The 22,199-nt window shown below is 48.6% G+C and overlaps 1 protein-coding gene across 8 annotated transcripts in view; it reads right to left on the bottom strand.

Moving 5' to 3' along the window:
- DYSF (dysferlin) overlaps nt 1-22,199 on the bottom strand; it is a 191,700-nt gene that overhangs the window by 13,265 nt on the left and 156,236 nt on the right. For all 8 annotated transcript variants that reach the window (XM_081020617.1, XM_081020619.1, XM_081020622.1 and 5 more), the window contains 8 exons: nt 20,506-20,645; nt 18,981-19,069; nt 17,698-17,793; nt 15,405-15,546; nt 7,477-7,576; nt 5,337-5,506; nt 3,948-4,057; nt 2,854-3,001 (listed from right to left, as the gene is read on the bottom strand). In XM_081020617.1, the coding sequence (XP_080876743.1) occupies nt 2,854-3,001; nt 3,948-4,057; nt 5,337-5,506; nt 7,477-7,576; nt 15,405-15,546; nt 17,698-17,793; nt 18,981-19,069; nt 20,506-20,645 (995 nt within the window). The remainder of the gene's footprint in view (nt 1-2,853; nt 3,002-3,947; nt 4,058-5,336; nt 5,507-7,476; nt 7,577-15,404; nt 15,547-17,697; nt 17,794-18,980; nt 19,070-20,505; nt 20,646-22,199) is intronic.

Raw genomic sequence — 22,199 nt, 5'->3', positions numbered from 1 at the left:
ACCCCCTGGACCAGAGCGCGCCAGGCCCTCCTGTCTTCCACTGCCTCCCGCAGTTTAGTCAAACTCATGCTGGTAGCTTTGAGAACACTGTCCCACTATCTCGTCCTCTGGCGTCCCCTTCTCCTTGTGCCCTCCATCTTTCCCAACATCAGGGTCTTTTCCAGGGAGTCTTCTCTTCTCATGAGGTGGCCAAAGTCTTGGAGCCTCAGCTTCAGGATCTGTCCTTCCAGTGAGCACTCAGGGCTGATTTCCTTCAGAATGGAGAGGTTTGATCTTCTTGCAGTCCATGGGACTCTCAAGAGTCTCCTCCAGCACCAGAATTCAAAAGCATCCATTCTTCAGCAATCAGCCTTCTTTATAGTCATAAACCTGGGTTTTCCTGGACATTTTAGCCGCTTTTCAAAAATTCTGCCCGGACGCCATTTTCGATGGACGAAATGGCAGCCCTAGGGGAGTGGGATCGACAATTAAGGAAGTGGAGATTTTCATGCAGTTTTGTAGCTTCTGCCAAGCATTACAGTGAGGCCAGGAAGGACCTTCATGAGTCAACTGGTTGGCTTTAGAAATGAATTAGGTCACCAATGGCTGCTAACCACAATGGCTGACTTGCACCACCAAAACTGTCCAAGGTGGCATGCTTCTGAGCTGCTGGGAGCTGCAGGAGGGAAGAGTTGTTCTTGTGCTCGGATCCTGATTAGGGGTTCCCCATAATGGGCATCTGGCTGGACACTGTGAGAACAGGAGGCTGGACTAGATGGGCCTCTTTGGCCTGGCCCACTAGGTCTCTTCTGTTGTTCCGACACTCTTATTTGTGGCATTGTCTTGTTTTGGCCAAAAGATACGGGATATGCACGGATTGGAAACAAGCCAGGATGTCCTCCTTCAGTTTTCCAGGAACCAAGCAGTAATGAACGAGGGTTTGCCAAGGGTAAGATCTGTTCGCCAGCAGAACGTGCTCCCTTGGAAGACTGACTCTCCTTCCTTGGAGGTTTCTAAGCAGCTGTTGAATGGACATCTGTCAGGGATGTTTCAGTTGCGATTTGTGATGGCCTGGGACTCTGGCTCAGACTCGGAACCAGAGGAGACCCAGTCTGCACCAGATCCTTTGCCTCAGGCATCATCTGAACCAAGTCTGGGGCCTGATCCTGAAGGGTCCCAGTCTGCACAGGTTCCCCTGCAACAAGCACTAGCTGGGCCGAGTCAGGGGCCTGAGCCTGCCCTGGCTCCTGATGCGGGGATGACCTCCTTGCCTTCAGCTGGGCCATCGCTTACAGCTGCTCCACTACCAGTTGGGTCAGTGGAGGCTGAGGTGGCCCCTGTGTCTAGTAACGCACCGACATCTCCCAAGCTGCAGAGACTGAGGTCTGAGAGAAGGCGAGACCTAAGTACCTGCAGGAGGAGTGCTCACCCTCGGGCGAGACAGGGAGGCGAGGCCCCGGGGATCAGGACCAGCCGCTACCCTGACAAAGATAAAAGACTGTCGGACCTCGCCCCAGGTTGCGGGAGCAACGTTGCTGTATGCCAGATCCTGCCTGAGATCCTGTACCTGTCCTTGCCTGGTTTCCTGCCTTGTGACCTGCCTTGGCCCTGTTGGAATGACTCCTAGCAGAACCTTCGGATTCTGGACTGGTCCTGGACCGCATTTCATGGGTTACCCCCAGGCCCAGCACATGATTCCTGCCTTGCAGGGGGTTGGACTGGATGACCCTGGGGGTCCTCCCAACCCTACAATTCCATGCATAACTTCCCCAATACCACCGTGCGCAGAAATGGATGCACACTGAAAAGGGCATCAGGATAGGTGCCCAGCAGCCTCACCCCAACAACAACACCTTCGCTGGCTGCTTTGGGTTCATCTGGGAAGCTCATCAGATAAGGGAGGCTGGGCTTCTCCCGGCAGCTAATGAGTTAGGGCCGCATTCCTGGGCAGCTAATGTGTCCAGGGTGACAGGGGAATAAAAACATGGGGAGTCTGCCGTGTTGCCGGGGAGCGCTGAGCTCTGCAAAGAACCAGCATCCCAAAAGGATCTGACCATTTGTCACCTCATTTGCCTGGCCACCTCGGCCTCCGTTCTCCAGGCCAAGCAGGTATGTTTTTAATATCCCAGCCGCAGAATTTGTTATGTGTGGGACCAGGGCAAGTGGGTCGTTTTTCTTATCGGGGTTTGTGCAGGAGGACATCTTGCGGCACCGCATGAATTATTCTGGCGCTTAAAAACGGAGGTACTCAGGAACTTTGCCCCGTACCAAGCTGGGCAGGTGGAATGTACCTAGGACTGGCCTGGGGGTGGGGAGGAAACTCTGCCGTCCAGATTAATGAGGCGGCAGCGCCTTCCTCCACATTTAGGCCTCGGGAGGGGGCAGAGAAAGCGCCTTTCAAGCCCCAGGAACGAGCAACCCAGCCTGCATGACTCTCCATAAAGCATCCTACTCCATCTTTAAGCGATTCAAGCTGGGAACACTTTCCAGCAGACTCTCCACACTGAGCACCGAGAAGGAGTTGAGCTCCCAAGCAAACTGCTTCCTTGCTATGCTTCTCTTAGAGACGCCTATGATCCAATAGAGTCCCTTCCAAGCCTAGAATTCTAGGATTGCCTATTGAGAAATAGCACCTTGAAATGGAGACCAGGGCAAAAGTGGACCCAGGGGAAAAAACAACCATCAGTGTTCAGGGGAGGCTGAAAAGGGTCCCTCACCCCTCCTATAAAGAGATGCTCGTTTGGTTGAGATACCTGCATTGCGGCGGGTTGGACTAGAGGACCCTTGGTGTCCCTTCCACCTCTACGATTCTATGACTTTGGACATGGAGTGTGCCTGCATTTCATCATCTAACCAACTCCCTGTGATTCTTACCGGGAAGGCATAGATGAAGATCCCCAGGAAGAGCAGCACAATGAAGATTAAGAGGAAGACGAGGAAGACCCACTTGAACCGCCTCCACAGGATATACTTCAGAGTCTTGTAGGGGGAGGTAAACCACAGGAAGGAGGTCTCTGGGCGCCTGCAGACAAAGAGAGACACAGCTAGGCCCGGAAATCCTGGAAGCGGTGCCAGGATGGGCCAGATACCCTTCAGAAGGGCAGTGCCCTTGGGCAGAGCCATCCCCCGGCACTCATGTGGGTAATCACAGCAGGTGAGACAGGGCAGGGTTGAGATGGAAGGTCGAGGCAACCACAGGCTTTTCAGAAGCCCACAGAGACAGATATGGGAGGGACCAGGGTGAAGACCTCCGCCTGTCTCCTTCACTGTAAAATTACTCTGCACTAAGGTCTTCTGATGGGACGTGGGTGGTGCATGGGACGTGGGTGGCGCTGTGGTCTAAACCACAGAGCCTAGGGCTTGCCGATCAGAAGGTCAGCGGTTCGATCCCTGCGATGGGGTGAGCTCCCATTGTTCGGTCCCAGCTCCTGGCAACCTAGCAGTTCGAAAGCACATCAAAGTGCAAGTAGATAAATAGGTACCGCTCTGGCAGGAAGGTAAATGGTGTTTCCGTGCGCTGCTCTGGTTCACCAGAAGCGGCTTAGTCATGCTGGCCACATGACCTGGAAGCTGTCTGCGGACAAATGCCAGCTCCCTTGGCCAATAAAGCGAGATGAACGCCGCAACCCCAGGGTCATCCGCGACTGGACCTAACGGTCAGGGGTACCTTTACCTTTACCTTAAGGTCTTCTGAGGTCTTCTAAAGTCTCAAGCTACCCAGAACCTGTGGTCTGTATCCCTAACTATACCGCCACATGAGAGGGCCATGCAAGAGATGGGACAATGCAATAGAAGGATTGTTGCAATGGGATAAAACAACAGACTGCAATACCAACACAAGGAGTGCCCTGTTGCATGGCATGGCATTTCCCCCAAACCCGCTTCCCCATGTTTGCTTCAGCATGGACTGAGGGAGCACAGGCGCAGAGCCCCTTTTTGCACCCAAGGCGACTGCAAACTCCTCTTACTTTGGGTCTTCCAGCTTGGGATTCATGTTTGGTTCATCCCGGCCCAACCCAGCCGGCCTTTCGTCATGCTCTTGCTCACTGATGATCTCCAGGGTCATTTCCAACTTTCCCTGTATGGGAGAAAAGGGAAATTTCGAGGACTGAGGTGCAAAGACCACAACACTGATCTGAGGAGACTGAGGGGAGGAGATACCCTTCTCTGCCTGAGACCCTGGAGCGCTAAGGCCAATCAGGGCAGGGAACCCTGGCTGGATATACAAAGGGTTGTATCCAATGTTAGTCCTACTCAGCAGAGACCCGCTGATATTAATAGACAGAACTAATTTCCTGCCCCTTAATTTTAATGGTTCTGCTCTAAGTAGGACTGAGTTAGATGTAGCCCAAGGAGTCTAATTTTCCCGGAATATTTAGGTACGTTTTCTGATTCAGGATGATGTAAAGGCCCGGAACGGCCACCCCAGAAAACCTCTGTGCTGTTTAGCTTCCTTTTTAGTTGCCGCTTTGTTAGTAGCGACTTCAAGATTGCAATTCCTTTACTGACAATTTGTTCATTGTTTTCTATTATTTACGTTGTACTTACGGCGCTCAGTTCGGTTATGCTTATTTCTTGTTTGTAAGGCGCTTTGGGGTTCATTTGGATGAAAAGAAGCATAGAAATACAACTTAATTCATCAAATTCCACAATTTATCTATGCACTGTGTGTGTGAAGAAGCATTTTCTTTTGTCTGCCCTGAAACTTCCAATGTTCAGCTTCCCCGGGCGACTCTGTTTGGTTCTAGCGTTCGGCGTCTTCCTATCTGCTTTCATTACAACTTGTAAAATCTTCCTCAACCACATCCCCACTTTTCTGTAAGCTAAAAATATGCAAATGCAACCTTTCCTTCACCCCCTTGAACTTTTCCAAACCTCCGTCAATTCTAGAACTGCACGCTGTATTCCAAATGAGGTCACATCGTAGATTTGTATAATGATTTGCATATCTGAGACTGGCAGGCTTATTTTCAAGGCCTTTCCAAATGATCCCTAAACATGGAATCTGCCTTTTTCACAGCTGCTGTACACTAGGAAGACCTTTTCACTGAGTAATCTGCCACAATCCCAAGGTCTCTTTCCTGGCCTGTTCCCACAAGCTCAGACCCCACAGTCGTGGCCCAGATCTTGCCACCCCTGCTCGACCCAGAGAAGGCTTTCATTGTGCAATGAGAAGAGAGGAACCTTCAAGTTGAACTCCGAATTTGAAGCATGGGAAGTCCTATTAAAAATTCATAATTTGGCAAAATATTCAGATTATTTGATATGTATAATTTGGAATATTTAATGTGATTGGATTGGATTGTTAAAGTGGAAAATTTAATAAAAATGTTTTTTAAGAGAAGAGAGGGACCTACTCCGATGGTCTTTTCTCCGTTCTCCTCTGCCACGCAAGGCCACCAGCCCTTCACTGTCTTCTGCTCGAAGAGTGAGACCACCCTCTCCGCGGAGTCAAGCAGGTCCACCGTGCACTTCTCAGCTGTCTTGACTGGCTTCAGCATGTGGTTGAGATCCAGCTGGATGGAACCTACAAGGCGGGAAGAAAGGAGGAGCCCAACGCTGTGAATGAAGCAGGGTGGATAGCTGCAGAGGACTCGGGTTAGGCAAGCTTCTGCCAGCAACAGGGGTGTTATTTGTGGGCAGCTGCCTTGGTGTGGAAGCCAACATCCACCGACTCCATGCACGAAGCATGGTTCTGCACAATATGGAAACACAGGTTGCTTTTGCCACCGCCACTGTTGACCGGAAAAGCGGTCTACTGAAGTTACTAGCATGCAGGGGTTTTTCACAGCCCTGCTGCCCACAGTTATAGATGTCAGTTATTTGTGACCGAAACAGAGAACAAAGACCTGACTTTCTTAAATGCTTTCATTCTGGTCACCTGGAAGGAATGATAGAATTGTAGAGTTAGAAGGGACCCCCAGGAGTCATTCCTGCAATGCAGGAATCACAGATAGAAAAGACTTGACAGGTGGCCACCTAACATCTGTTTAACCTCCAAGAGAGGAGAGTCCACCATCTTCCGAGGAAGTCCGTTCCACAGTTGGACAGCTCTCACCATCAGAAAGTTCTTCCTAAAGTTTAGTTAGAATCTCTTTTCTTGTCATTTGAAGCCACTGGTTTGCTTCTGGAGCAACAGAAAACAAACTTGTTGCATCTTCCATGTGACAGCCCTTGAGATATTTGAAGATGGCTCTCAGACCTCCTCTCAGTCTCCCCTTATCCAGGCTAAGCATACCCAGATCCTTCAACCATTCCTCATCAGGCTAGGTTTCCAGACCCACAGTCATCTTGGTCACCCTCCTCTGCACATGTTCCAGCTTGCCAATATCTTAAATTGTGGTGCCTAGAACTGGACAATGGACTCCAGGTGTGGTCTGACCAAGACAGATAGAGTGGGACTAGGACTTCCCTTGATCTGGACACTAGACTTCTATGGATGCAGCCTAGAACAGTATTAGCATTATTTATTTATTTATTTTTGCTGCTGCTGCATCACACTGTGGACTCATGGCAATTTGTGGTCTACTAAGAATCCACACTGGCGGCAGATGATTGGAGGAATGGCAATTTGCAAGGCCAATGTTGAATGGTTGTACAGTCATACCTCAGAAGCCGAACGCCTTGGGAGTCTAATGTTTTGGCTCCCAAACGCCACAAACCCGGAAATGAGTGTTCCGGTTTGCAAATGTTCTTTGGAACCCGAACGTCCAATGCGGCTTACGATTGGCTGCAGGAGCTTCCTGCAGCCAATCGGAAGCCGTGCCTTGGTTTCCAAATGTTTTGGACGTCAAACAGACTTCCAGAACGGATTCTGTTCGACTTCCGAGGTACCACTGTATGGGGTCACTCAATGCCACCGGAAGGCAATACTTGTGAACAGAAGAGAAGCCTTTCCTCTTTGGAAGAGTAAGGAACACCTACACAGCCTTGCTGGGCATGCGCCAGTGTTGGGAAGAACAGAAAATGAGTTCAACCATCTCTCAAAAGGAGACTGTCTGGGTCTGCTTTATGGGCTCCCGCACAAGTCACAGCTGCCAGACAGCTGCCAGTTTGATCAGTTCCATATTGTGGCTGCCAACCAGTGGCAGGTCACCTATGCACAGTGGTTCACCTGTACACAGGACTGGGAAATTCTCCTGCATTTAAATTCTGGGCTTCGTTCCAACTGCTCAAAGCACGCCGATTTGCTCCAGCTTTCAATGTGCGTCTTGGTTTTTGCACAGGCCTCCATGCGCAATGCTGCTTCTTTGCATTGACGATGTCTTGGCACAGGGAAAAATCCTGATGCCACATCAAGTTTCCTTTCCGTGCTTCCTTTCAATGCATGCGCAGTCGAAGAGTCCAGGGGGAAACTATGCCTGGCTGTGCATCTGCCAATCCCAAAACGAATTTTTGGAAATGCTAGAAGTTAAGCGACGACGACAGCAGAGTGAAATGCAGGGCAAAGAGTCCAAAGACAGCCCAAAGGGGGGGAAAGAGACGCTTGCCACTCACCCAGGTAGTCATCAAAAGAGAACTTGTCGTTGTCCCAGATCTGAAGGACCAGCTGCGGACGAACTTTGTTCTCTGTCTTGTCCAGGCTCCAGAAATGCTCCTGCGTTCATACAGACACGAGAAGACAGGAAATGCTCCGTTACAGCAAGAATACTCATTGCAAAGCATTGGAAGACACAAGACTTACCCACACTGGAGGAATGGCAGATGAAAATGATGGACTACATGGAATTGGCGGAAATGACTGGCAGAATCCGAGACCAGGGAGAAGAGTCAGTGGAAGAAGATTGGAAGAAATTTAAAGACTATTTACAGAAATATTGCAAAATTAATGAATGTTAGAATGATGTTGGATTGAAGTTAAGTGGTTTCTAGCTGTATAGGTACAAAAGAATATGTAAAAATTGGTTTTTAATATGTAAAAATTTAATGTTATAATACATCAAGATTAAAGATTAGGATTAAAAAGGAGGGAAAGGAATTGTTGGATTAACAAATTGAATTGGAATACAAAAGAGGGAGGTATGAGGAGGTCCAGGAAACAAGTAAACGTAAAAGAAGTGATGAAAAGATGGAATTGTTTTTAACTGTTTTTTCTTTTCTCTACTTTGTATTTTTCCTTTTTATTGTCATTTTTTTTATTTTTATTAATGTGATTTTTCTTCTTTTGAAACTTTAATAAATATTATTTTTTTAAAAAAGGAAATGCTCCGTTAGAAGGATGAATATTCTGGTTTCTTTCATTTTATCAGCTAAACTGAAGGCTAGGTTTGAGTGTTTTGCATCCACCAACATCAAGAATCCCAGCATTTAAACATGGCGGCAGCATTTTTAAGGATCAAGAGATTAAGGAGCTGGCATTAGGAGTTGAGCATAAATTACAGCGGGCAATGGGTGGGCATCAGCCCCCATCTAACTCAATCGCCCCTCCCCCATCACCTTTATTTATTTACCATTTGCACTTCACCAAATCGTCCCAGGGAAGGACCCAGAAATAACACATTTAAAACAAGTGCAGACGATGTTGAAACAAAGCCACAAAACTAACTAGTAGATATAGACTAACTGAGGCAGGGCTGGGCACATTTACTTAATTTCCATCATTGAATCTGGATGTAGAATTAATATTTTCTCAGCCCAGATTTTTTATTATTATTATTGAAGTGGGGCAAACAGATGCTTGCTAAGCAAGCAGTAAGCGTGGCATCTGTGGCGAAGCACAGAATTACAGAGCTGGAAGAGACCCAAAGGGGCATCTCATTTAACCCCTTGTGATGCACTTGCTGTTCAACTGGTTTGGACCACCCATGGTTTGAAAGAAAACCTTCTGACCACATGGCTTTGGGCTTCATCCAGAGGAGGTTGGTCAAAGAGCTCTTCTTTCTTTGGTCTTTCCGAAATTTAGCATGTTGCAGAACATGTGATGGGCTTAGATGTTCTGCAGCCCATCATTGTGTGACAAGTTCCCCCCACCCGGTGGAAATAAAGACGCGTGACACAATTATTTAAGGTTAATGGGCTAAATATGGCCACAACTTTATTGGTTACAGGTGATGAGCGGTATTGGCTTAGGCCAGGGGTCTGCAACCCGTGGCTCCGGAGCCGCATGTGGCTCTTTTACACCTTTGCCGCGGCTCCGGGGCGGATACTAGTGAGGGGAGGAGGCGCATTGTGCGCCCCGACACTCCCCACTGTGGCGGGCGCTGTACTGGCTGTGACGTCGCATGGGGGCGGGGCGTGCGTTAGTCACGCACCGTCCCGACGTCACCTTCCCGCCTGCCCGCTACATTGTAAGGGGCATGTACGCTGGTCACTGCATTGAAAGGGGGCATGTACGCTGGTCACTGTTTTGAAGGGGAGTGAAGAACACACACACACAAAAAGGTAACTTGCTAATTTAACGTTTATTTCTATGAGGAGGAGTAATTCTGAGGGGTCAAACAAAGAAATAATAAAAAAGTGACAAAAAAGTTATTTTTATAATGATGAGTTTTGCGGCTCCCAGTTTTTTTTTTCTTCGGAAACGGGTCCAAGTGGCTCTTTTTGTCTTAAAGGTTGCAGACCCCTGGCTTAGGCATTGGTTCTAACCGACTATATCCAACTTCAGCCCTTCTGCTTGAAGTCCAGGAAGGGTTAAGGGTGGGAGGGTGGGAAACCGGAGCAGCTGGAGGCGGCAAAAGAGGGAGATCCCTGGCCGCGCCAGCGTTAAATAGGGCAGGCCACGCCCCCAGAGCTGGCCGATTGGCTGTCCAGGGGATGACGCGGCCGGGGATTCCCTCAATTGCGCGGAGGCTGAGAGCCAGCCACCGAGTGCATGGTGGGGGTGTGCAGCCCGCAATCCCACCTCCTCTGAAGGCGGAAGTTCCTAGGGGGAGTTCCTAGTTGATTTGCATCAGCAGGACTCCCCCTACTGGTGGGTAATCCTTCCCGGACTTCAAGCGGACGGGCTGGAGTCAGATATAGTCAGTTAGGACCAATGCCTAAGCCAATACTGCTCATCACCTGTAACCAATAAAGTTGTGGCCCATTAACCTTAATAATTGTGTCATGTGTCTTTATTTCCACTGGGGGGGGCGGGAACTCGCCATGCAACTGGCCTTCAGAAAGCCGCTTCCAGCTGTGGAGGCAGAGCAGAGCGTTCCTGGCCAGTAACCGTTGATAGCCCTCCATGAATCTGTCTCATCTTCCTGAAAGCCAATCCTGCATCCTGTGGGAGGGAGTTCCATAGTTTAACTCTGTTCTGTGTGATGAAGGATTTCACTTTGGGGTCAGTGGGGTCCACGCACTCTGCTTGACTAGGTACTATCGGCACGGGGACGTCCCGGAGAGAGTGAACATGAAGGAGGAACTCAACCTGATCATTGCGGGACACCGGTTCCTTCTCCAGTGGGGTGGTTTGCCCATCTCTGTGGGAGCTTTTGCACCAGCTGGGCAGTCTCCAGAGCACCTTGCCAAACTGGACCGGGCCCCCAAGGATACGGGGCACGGATAACTGGGTAGCAGCCTGCGAGGAGGTCAGGGTGGAAGAACGAGCCACTCCACTGCCAGGGAGGACCGAAATCTCTCTTTTTGGTGGGGGTCGGAATGAAACCAGCTCAAAACAAACATCTGGGAGAACATTCCAGGGAGGCACACAAAGTATCCATCTTCGTAATGAGCTCCCCAGAGGACCAGTGGGGGCCCCATCGCCTCAGACAATGGCGAGAGGAGGCCTCCAGAGCAACATCTGGGGGAAACGGCCTCACGTAGGATTAACCTCAAGGTGTCAGCTGCAAGGCACAATTACAAATACCTCCAAAGTCAAGGTGCGCACCGAAAGAGCTTCCTGGCTCAGTTTCTTTCGGGAGGAGGGGGTTTACAAGCCCGGCTTGACGCTTCGGAATAAAATAATGAGAAACGATGATCTGGAGAGATGGTGGAGCCCAGCAGGGGAACAGAGCAGGCCTGGCAAATCCAGATTGGAATTCCATGTTGGCCGCTGATTCAGTCAAAGGGTTCGTTCATGTGCTGGGGCCAGGAGCACCCTAGGGTGGTGGGGGAGCTCATTCACTCTCCACACACACACTGGTTACTCACTATGGGCCCTACTAAAGCAAACAGTCTAATTGGTCAACGTCTAAAAGATATCGAGCATCAGAACAACCTGGCCACTATAAGGAAATTCTGCCCTGGTATGTCCATTTTCCACTTCTCCATTTTGATTCTCTGGCCCCCATATCTGCACAAACTTATTATCCCAAAATACAGACGTGCTTTTACACTTGCAAGACTGGATGTTTTGCCATCTGCGGTACTTGAGGGGTCGATTCCTAACGATCCCGTCTGAGAAACGTCTTTGCCCCTGTGGAGACGGTAGCACCAAAACAGCGGCACACGTCCTCCTGTCTTGCACTCTGTACAAAGACCTGAGGAATGAGATCATCACCCCACTCGTACTAACCATCCCAGGGCGCTCAACCACTGCCACAATGTCCTTTCTTCTATCAGATCAAAATGAGCAGATAACAGCAAAGGTTGCTAGGTTCATAGCAGGGGCAATCAGAATAAGGGCCACTAACTGACGGCTGATTCAGGACTTTAAATTGTGCTCTTATATCAAACTTCCTTTTCTGCGTATACTGTAATGTTTTAATGTTGCTATGGCCATTGGCTAATGAGAATAAAGTTTTATCTTATCTATCACACACACACAGGCTTCCAGCAGCTCAGGTGACACCTCGTGAGAGCTGGGCATTTGACACAAGTGTGCCATCCCAGAGAGGTCTGGCTTGTGCCAGAGACCACAGACACCAGGTCTCCATGCCTGTTCATCACTCAAGGACGTATCCGTTCTCCCACTCTGTGAGAAAAAGGCAAATTTCATGGCAGGGGAAATTGGGAAACAAAACTGCCCATATCATAATGCCATTATATAAATCTATGGGATGCAGGTGGCGCTGTGGTCTAAACCACTGAGCCTCTTGGGCTTGCCGATCGGAAGGTCAGAGGTTCGAATCCCCATGACGGGGTGAGCTCCCGTTGCTCTGTCCCAGCTCCTGCCAACCTAGCAGTTCAAAAGCACACCAGTGCAAGTAGATAAATAGGTACGGCTGCGGCGGGAAGGTAAACGGCATTTCCGTGCGCTCTGGTTTCCGTCACAGTGTCCCGTTGCGCCAGAAGCGGTTTAGTCCTGCTGGCCACATGACCCAGAAAGCTGTCTGTGGACAAATGCCGGCTCCCTCGGCCTGAAAGCGGGATGAGCGCCACAACCCCATCGTCGCCTTTGACTGGATTTAACCATCCAGGGGTCGTTTACAGTGTGATGTAGTGGTTAAGAGCAGTGGACTCGTAATCTGGTGAACTGGGTTTGATTCCCTGCTCCTCCACCTGCAGCTGCTGGGTGACCTTGGGCTAGTCACACTTCTCTGAAGTCTCTCAGCCTCACTCACCTCATCTCACTTTATTGGCTGAGGGAGCTGACATTTGTCCGCAGACAGTTTCCGGGTCATGTGGCCAGCATGACTAAGCCGCTTCTGGCGAATCAGAGCAGTGCATGGAAATGCCGTTTACCTTCCCGCCGCAGCAGTACCTATTTATCTACTTGCACTTTGAGGTGCTTTCAAACTGCTAGGTTGGCAGGAGCTGGGACAGAGCAACGGGAGCTTACCCCGTTGCGGGGATTCAAACCACCGACCTTCTGATCGGCAAGTCCTAGGCTCTGTGGTTTAACCCACAGCGCCACCCGCGTCCCTTGAGAATCCTTAGGGTAGTGATAAAGTGGGATATCAAATCCAAACTACTACTCTTCTTCTTCTTCTTCTTCCTCTTCCCCTCCTCCTCCCCCCCTTTATCCTTATCTTTACCTATGGTGCCACCACATATACAATATTGTGTAAAGCTCTGTTGGCTTCACCTCAAAAAGGATATTGTCCAAAATGACAAAGGGGGTGGGGCAGCTCCCATATGAGGAAAGTTGGCTGCATTTGGGACTTTTTAGTTTAGGGAAAAGGTGAGAAAGAGGCAACATGATAGACTGAAGTTTATAAAATGATGCCTGGCAGGGAGAAAGTGGGAAGAGAAACGGTTTTCTCCCTCTCTCTTAACATGAGGACTTGCAGACATCCAAGGAAGATGAACGCTGGGAGATTTGGGGCAGAGGAAAAGAAGGAGGTTGTGGTCTCTCCTTCCTTGGAGGTTTTTAAGCAGAGGCTAGATAGTCATCTGTCATGGATGCTTGAGCTGAGATTCCTGCATTCCTGGGGGTTGGACTGGATGACCCTCGGGGTCCCTTCCAGTTCTACAATTCTACGATTCTGTAGCTCAGTTCCCAGGGAGGCATGGTTGAATAGAAGGAGCCACGAATTGTTTCAAACAATGGAAGAAATAGCTAAGAAATTTTGTATGGCAGGGGGGAAAGACCAAGGTACAAGTATTAAATACTCATAAGAGGGAAGGATAGAGGAGGCTTTGCGCTTCCACATATGGAGATGTATTATGAAGCTGTATGTTTGGTGTGGGTAAAAGAGTGGATTAGATTAAAAGATGCAGGTACAGTGGTACCTCTGGTTATGTACTTAATTTGTCCTGGAGGTCTGTTCTTAACCTAAAACTGTTCTTAACCTGAAGCACGACTTTAGCTAACGGGGCCTCCTGCTGCCGCTGCATGATTTCTGTTCTCATCCTGAAACAAAGTTCTTAACCTGAGGTAATATTTCTGGCGGAGTCTGTAACCTGAAGCATATGTAACTTGAAGCGTATGTAACCTGAAATACCACTGTATTTTGGATCTGTAGGGATAGGGCCTGAGATTTGGATGGCACAGCTACATGTCCTATGAGAAAACGAAGGGGCGTAGAGGTTTCTTCTATCATGTTTATCTAACGTGTGGTCCAGATACAGAGGGATTGGAAATGTCTTGGATACACAGCACCCTGAAAGCCCAGATCCATTTCGAGGGCACAGCGCCACCTTTCAGGGAGGCCCCCACCCCATGGGCCCTTTCCTTCTGCAGCTGCTTTGCCCTAGATGCCTGGAGGCCTCGTCTGCCGCCCCAGCTGGCCCTCTTCATGGCAGGTGCTGCTGCGGCAGAACACTTTTCCATCTGAGGGTTTCGGTTTGAACTTCAAGCCTGTGCCGCTTTGCTTCTCGTCTCCCCCCCCCCAAAAAAAATTCTCTCTTCTTCTTTTTTACGGCCTCAAGTAATGAAGCTGGACTTCAAACGGCACATGGCGAGATCAAAACCCACCGGAGAGGAATGCGTCTCCCGCCTCCAGAGCCCAGCTTGTCACTCATTATTTCTACCTTTGCGAAACCTTTTACAAGCTGTTTCTTTCCTGCATCCAGCGACGGCTGGCGCATGGGGAGGGGGAATCAATATTGGTGCTGCGGGGGGTGCTTGCTCAGAGGCTCTTTTGGAGAGCCGCGCTTTTGCAGGGGGGTGGGGTGGATCAAGCCACGTTTTTGGCAGCAGACAGAACACAAGACCTGCTCAGGGCAAGACGGGCCAGGATTGCATGGGCAACCCAGTTAGATGGGCAGGGCACAAATAAATTACTATTATTGTTACTTTTATATCAGTTCAGAAGAATCTTTATTTGCATCAGCCACTAGCCATAGCAATAAAATAAAATAAAATAAAATAAAATAAAATAAAATAAAATAAAATAAAATAAAATAAAATAAAATAAAATAAAATAAAATAAAATAAAATAAAATAAAATAAAATAAAATAAAATAAAATAAATAAAATAAAATAAAATAAAATAAAATAAAATAAAATAAAATAAAATAAAATAAAAAAATAAAAAATAAAAATAAAATAAAATAAAATAGTGTACTGAAGATAGAGGTGAAACTTAAGTATACAAAATACATTTTGGAGGTTTACATCAATAATGAAATACAATGGTACCTTGCTTCTCAAACTTAATCCGTTCCAGGAGTCCGTTCAACTCCCGAAACCATTCCAAAACCAAGTCGCGGCTTCTGATTGGCTGCAGGAGCTGCGTCGGATGTTCGGCTTCTGAAAGGCGTTCAAAAACCAGAACACTTACTTCCAGGTTTTTGGGATTCGGGAGCCAATTTATTCAGCAACTAAGCCATTCGAGAACCAAGGTACCACAGTAATAGATCTTATTCTAATTGCCCCTGCTAATTTTTTTTTGCAGTTTTTGCTGTCACCTGGTTAAATTATTATTATTATTAGCCAGCCTAACTGAGGGAGAGCGCCAAATTTTGGCGTCGCACGGGGTGCCGCTAAAATTTGAAAGCCTCAAACTCTGCCACTGGTCTGCCCATGCGGGAGACTGGGAAGGTGGTAGAGACTGGAGACGGTGGAAGTGCAAGGGTGTGTGTGTCTGTGTTTTGTGTAGCGTCACTCGCTGTTGCTGTTGCTAAATCAGAAAACAGCCTGGGACCAAGAGAGCTTCCTTTAGTCCAGGGACACTCACCTTCTTGGAGACGCAGCAGACCTGCTCGGCAGGGAGGTAGTCAAAGGGAAAGACGAACCTCCAGTTGAAATTCCCTTCGCCTCCCATCGACCGGTAATGCACGTCTGTCTTCTGCTTGTTCTCTTCATAACCAACCAGCCACCTGCAAAAGGAGCAAACAGGTCCGGCTGCTCAATGGTTGTTGAAAGATACTTGGAGTCGAGAGTGGATTTCATGCTCTTTATTCAGCTCATAGTAGTGAGGAATGGGAGCTCCCCCGAAATGACTGCTTTATATACATTATTTACACAATGGGCCCCACGTGATTGGCTAATTCCGGGATTCTCCTGTAGGCCAATCAGGTTGCGGATTCACTTCCACCTGGAGCTGGATTGGGTGGCTCCTGCGGACCAATCAGACTGCTACATTCTGAATCCTATTGTTCTAGGACCAATAATAATAATAATAATAAATTTTATTTATATCCCGCCCACCCCAGCTGAAGCCGGGCTCAGGGCGGCTAACAACAATCAAATAATCCAACATTCTAAAAACATTTCATTATAAAAATTAATTAAAATCAAATTGATGGCAGACTGCTGCATTCTGAATCCTATTGTTCTAGGACCAATCTAACTACTGCATTCTGAATCCTATTGTTCTAGGACCAATCTGACTGCTGCATTCTGGATCCTATTGTTCTAGGACCAATCAGACTGCTGCCTTTTGGATCCTATTCAACTCAGTACATAACACCTGTGCAAGTGAGGATTAAGGTGGGCTCTTTTTTGCAAATCAGGGGCATGTTCAAAGTACAGTGGACACTCGGGTTGCGAACGTGATCCGCGTGGGAGGTACATTTGCAACCGACAGCGTTCACAACCTGCAGTGCCGTGTCTGCGCACGTGTGGGTCGATTTGGCACTTCTGCACATGCACAAAGCGCGACTTAGTGTTTCTGCACATGCGCAAGCGCCGAAACCCAGAAGTAACCCGTTCTGGTACTTCCAGGTTCGGCTGGTGCGCAACCCGAAAACAAGAAGCAACAGGGAGTCAGTAGTGGGCCCAAGCACACATGCCTATTGTATAAAGGTACAAAGCCCTTCTTTCACACCCTGTGAAACATAAATGCACAGTTTTTTAAAAATTGGGCAACGGCCGCCTGCCTGCAACTTCTGAGCCTCCCCCGATCTGTCAAAACAAAGGGGGCAGGGGGCAGGAGATCTGTACCACCGGACGTCCCCAGTTCCCCTTTGGCAGTGGCAGTCGGCAGCCAGGAGTCTGCCTGGTAACTCAGTTGGCTCTGGATGGCTTCAGGAGCTGCTTGCTGCCGTGGCGCCCGCCAGTTTTCCTTGCTGAAATTGAGGAGGAATTAAAGAACCTTTTAATGAGGGTGAAAGAGGAGAGCGCAAAATGTGGTCTGAAGCTCAACATCAAAAAAACGAAGATCATGGCCACTGGTCCCATCACCTCCTGGCAAATAGAAGGGGAAGAAATGGAGGCAGTGAGAGATTTTACTTTCTCAGGCTCCATGATCACTGCAGATGGTGACAGCAGCCGCGAAATTAAAAGACGCCTGCTTCTTGGGAGAAAAGCAATGACAAACCTAGACAGCATCTTAAAAAGTAGAGACATCACCTTGCCAACAAAGGTCCGTATAGTAAAAGCTATGGTTTTCCCAGTAGTGATGTATGGAAGTGAGAGCTGGACCATAAAGAAGGCTGATTGCTGAAGAATTGATGCTTTTGAATTCTGATGCTGGAGGAGACTCTTGAGAGTCCCATGGACTGCAAGGAGATCCAACCTCTCCATTCTGAAGGAAATCAGCCCTGAGTGCTCATTGGAAGGACAGATCCTGAAGCTGAGGCTCCAAGACTTTGGCCTCCTCAGGAGAAGAGAAGACTCCCTGGAAAAGACCCTGATGTTGGGAAAGATGGAGGGCACAAGGAGAAGGGGACGGCAGAGGACGAGATGGTGGGACAGTGTTCTCGAAGCTACAAACATGAGTCTGACCAAACTGCGGGAGGCAGTGGAAGACAGGAGTGCCTGGCGTACTCTGGTCCAGGGGGTCACAAAGAGTCAGACATGACTAAACAACTAAACAACAGCAGTGGGCAGTGAGCAGCTCCTGAAGCTAGCCAGAGCCAACTGAGCTACCAGGCAAATCTGGAGACATTCTGGGGACAGAATTTGTCCGGGGACAGATTTGCAAATCCGGGTACTGTCACCGGGAACCGGGGACGTCTGGTAACCCTATGCTAAGCGGCTGGTGCCCATCTCCAGGACCTCCCCTGTGCCCCGGCAGGATGGCCTACCCTTTGACGTAGATGTCACTCATCTTCTCCCCCGTGATGCTGAGGTCGTCCAGGATGACGTCTTTGGCGTTCCAAATAATGCAGCGCAAGTAGAACCTGAAACCCAACGGGAAAGAGATTGGGTTTAGTGGGTGCATCTAGGCTATGGGCACCCACCCTGCACTGGAAGCACACCTCTCAAAAGATGCTGGGAACTATATTTTGGCCCACACAGCGCTGCAGTTCCCAGCACCCTTAATGAACCACCCTAAACAGGATTCCTTGGAGGGCGCTTGCTTGCTTGATTGATTGATTGATTGATTGATTTTATTGATTTCATTAGATATTACAAGTATTCCATTCACCTTCAAAATAAGATACACAACATACATCCTAAAAATCATGAGGAAACATCCATACGTAATAAAAAAGTTTCGATACCATATGTCTTCAAGGATCTTAAATCATGATTAGATAGTCTTCTGCTTTTTAAGGGTGACTTCCGTCTACCTCACTGGGGTTCTCCCCCCCCCCCTTTATTCCTTTTCCCCCTTTTTCATCCTTTATCACCTTAACCATCATCTATATTATATCCAATACAATATTTATCAATCATGCAATTTACGAAAATTAGTGCAGGCGTGCTAGAGATTTTAGTTGGGAACAATGTGTTTTTTTAAATACCCTCTGTAACATTCCCACTCCTTTGTAAACTTTTGGTTTGTTTGATTCCTGATTATTTCTTTCATTTTTGCAAATTCCAAATACGCAAACATTTTTATCTGCCATTCTTCCTTCAATGAGATTTTCTCTCCCTTCCAAACTCTAGCAACTAACATTCTCGCTGCTGTTGTTGTGTATAAAAATATCTTTTTCTTATCACCTGGGATATCTGTTGACAAAATACCTAGAAGGAAGGCTTCTGGTTTATTTGTTTTTTTACAAATGTTTCTTTAAACATTTTCTTTAATTCTTCATACACGATATCCCAAAAGCTTTTAATTTTTGTGCAACCCCACCACATATGACACATTGTGCCCTCCACATCCTTGGAGGGTGTTTTCAATGCACGGTTTGGATGCAGCCACAAACCAGCTGCCATCTTGGAAGGCTTTGACAGGGGATTAAACAAACTCATAGAATCATATAGTTGTAGGGCTGGAAGGGGGGATCCTGAGGGTCATCTAGTCCAACCCCCCGAAATGAAGGAATCGCAGGACATTTGTGTTGTCCAGCAGGGCAATTCTTGTGATTTTGTGGTGTGGGTGTGAATGTATGACAGAGGCAAATAGGAGTCGTATTACCTCTTTGCTTTCCGTGGGGTCACGTTGAACGGGGGCCCTGGGGGGCCCAGGGATTTGGGAAACACATCGACCCACATCTGGAGTTTTCCCTGAAATGAGGAAAAGAGGCTGTGAGGCAGGGAGAGTTTGTTCTGGGAGCTCAGACAGCCCTGCTCCATCTCCCTGCTTCTGGAGAGAGGAATTGACCGAAAGGGGACAAGGGGTTCCTTCTGGAAGCTGGCTATTTCCGGGGAAAAGATGGAAGAGGGAAGATAAAGGCATGACTTCGAATTCCCCAGCTGGTGTTGGTTGTGAGAGCTTCAGGGACACTTTGGCTTTTGTTTCTTTGCGCAGTAGACCCCCAAAGCATCACCTCTTGGGAATGCAAAGTGAAATCTAGACAGACGGAGGCCAATAATTTTCGCTATGGAAGGGGCACTATGGATGAGTTCATGGAACGAACGAGATGGTGGCCCCCAAACGTTTAGGAACTGCTGATGTAAATCTTTATCCTGTGTGTGGTTTGGGAGCTGCACGGTCAGGGGGAAAACAATGCTGTCCAGGGTGGTAAAGACTGCAGAGAGAATAATTGGGTGCACTCTTCCCACCTTGGATCAATCTATGATTCCAGGTGTCATAAGAAAGCTGCAGAGATAGTGCAGAATAGTGCACACCCCAGAAATGATCTCTTTCAGCTTCTGCCTTCTGGAAGAAGGTCCAGGGTTATAAAGACTAGGACTAGCCGCCTGAGAAACAGTTTTTATCCAAATGTGATTTTGGTTTTAAACGCAGTGTAAGGTACTCTCTGTGGGAGTATATTGCATTTAGTTATGGTTTTTGAATGTCTGATGTAGATTTTTTTCAGTTTTGTTGTTCTGTATGGGACAATGATAGGGACGCAGGTGGTGCTGTCGGTTAAACCACAGAGCCTAGGACTTGCTGATCAGAAGGTCGGCGGTTCGAATCCCCGCGACAGGGTGAGCTCCCATTGCTCGGTCCCTGTTCCTGCCAACCTAGCAGTTCGAAAGCACGTCAAAGTGCAAGTAGATAAATAGGTACCGCTCCAGCGGGAAGGTAAACGGCATTTGCTTCCGCTGCTCTGGTTCGCCAGAAGTGGCTTAGCCATGCGGGCCACATGACCCGGAAGCTGTATGACGGCTCCCTCGGCCAATAAAGCGAGATGAGCGCCGCAACCCCAGAGTCGGCCACGACTGGACCTAATGGTCAGGGCTCCCTTTACCTCTAAGGTAGTCTCTGTGGGAGTATATTGCCTTCAATTATGAGGTATTTTTAGAGGGTTAACCAGGCTGGGATAGCAGGCTTGTTGGATTTTGAATGTCTGATGCAGATTTTTTCAATTTCGTTGTTCTGTTTGGGACAATGGCAATAAAGATTATTGTATCGTATCCCTACTGCATTCCATCTTTCATCTGGCTATTTGGGGGCGTGATTTCCCCCTCAGGCACTGGCCTGACACAGAAGGGCTTTCAAGATGACGGCAGCTGCGCCCTGAGACTCACCGCTGCCTCTCCCACCCAGGTCTTACCTGCTCGATGTCCGGTTGCAAGGGGCTGTACAGTCGCCTCGTCTCTACATGCTCAGGGACCAGGCCTTGTTTCTGCAGGGCGTACAAGGCGAGCCTCTCCTCCGGGGGACCCAGGTGTGGGTTGGGGGGCTTGCCATCATCTAAATGAAAGAGAGAAGGAGGAGACTGCAGTAGCGGACCAGCCATCTACTCCCAGAGCAGATAAAAGGGCAGAGCTAAGAGGACGGAAGAGGCTTGGGACAGCTGGGAGACGGTCCCTGTTCAACTTCCCCACAGATTACTTACACACAGAGAGAGACGAGGCTATCAAGTATTCCAGAGGGTGGGTGGGTGGAAGGAAACTGACATGGCCGGAATCTCTGTCAACCGCCCTGTGATCTTTTTGCTCTGCCACTTTCACCACGAAAACCTGCTCTTTAGTGTTCAATCAGAACAAACATCCGTTTGTTTTTTCCGTGGGTGGATGTTGGCTCCGAACAAGTGCCAAAAAGCAGCTTTTCACAGGGAAAGCTCTGGGGCAAAAAGGAAAAAAAATATAATTACTCGGACAAAGAGCTTCAGAGGGCAGGCTATGCCTGAAAAGAGCAGAGAAAAGATGAGTGTGGCTCAGCCCTCAGTATAAAATGGTCGCGTGTCTTCCTAGGATGTCCTGTGTGAGGCCTCCATCCTTCTGTGAGGTGCTCCTTGTCTGTTGCCTCCAGTTGGCCGAGCACACCAGCCAAGTGTCCCGCAAAAAACGGGACGTCCCATTTTTTCGTGCCTGATTGTGGTGGCCATTTTGGGTGCTGATCTTTCTTGCAACACTCTTGCCCTGAAAAAGCGCATTTTGGGGGGTCAGAGTGCATGCGGGTCAAGCGACTCGCCCAGGGGCACATCCCAGAAGGCACGTGTCCCAGTTTTTGATCTGCAAAAGTTAGACCACCGTCTCCAAGTCTCCAGCAGCCAACTCTGTCATTGGGTGTGCATGGACATCACAGAAGCAGCGGCCCCACATTAAAAATATATCTGTCTCCTTCTTTGTCTCCCCAGCCACACTTCAAACATCACCAGCGCAGAGCTGATGGAAGCAAGGCCCAGAACCAAAGCTTGCAAAATGTCCTCTGCACTCTGGACTTGTGTGAATTCAGGTTCAGCTCTAACACAGCTGCTTTCCAGACCCCATTCTCTCCCCCCCCCCAGTCCCAAGGTCAAAGCTGCCAGAGCTTCAGTTCTGGGTTTGAAGGAGGAGGGAGAAAGAGCTCGGCTCAGCTTTATGCAGCCATATAAACCTGAGGACACCCTCAGCCGGGATCACTTTGAGGGCACAAAGCTGCTGTGAAGTGAGCCAGCCCTTGGTGGCCCCTCAAACATCCAGACTCCTTTGGTCTGGAGAGGAGAAGACTGACAGTAGAGCCACCATCAAATATCTGGAAGGACTGTCACACGGAGGATGGAGTAAGCTTGTTTCCTGCTGCTCCAGAGGACAGGATCTGAACCAACGGATTCAGTGCCAATGAAGGAGATTCTTACTAAACATCAGGAAAAACTTTCAGATGGTCAGTGAAATGGACTCAGAAGCTGGTGGGCTCTCCTTCCTTGGAGTTGTCTATGCAGAGGTTGGATGGCCATCTGTCATGGATGCTCAAGTTGAGATTCCTGCATTGCACAGGGTGGAGCCATTGGGTTCCTTCCACTGCTACAATTCCATGATTCTA

This window comes from Podarcis pityusensis (assembly GCF_964106645.2).
Source record: "Podarcis pityusensis genome assembly, chromosome: 9".
Taxonomy (NCBI): Eukaryota; Metazoa; Chordata; class Lepidosauria; order Squamata; family Lacertidae; genus Podarcis; species Podarcis pityusensis.
Note: the sequence above shows the minus strand (reverse complement) of the source record. Positions and strands in the feature narration are given on the sequence as shown.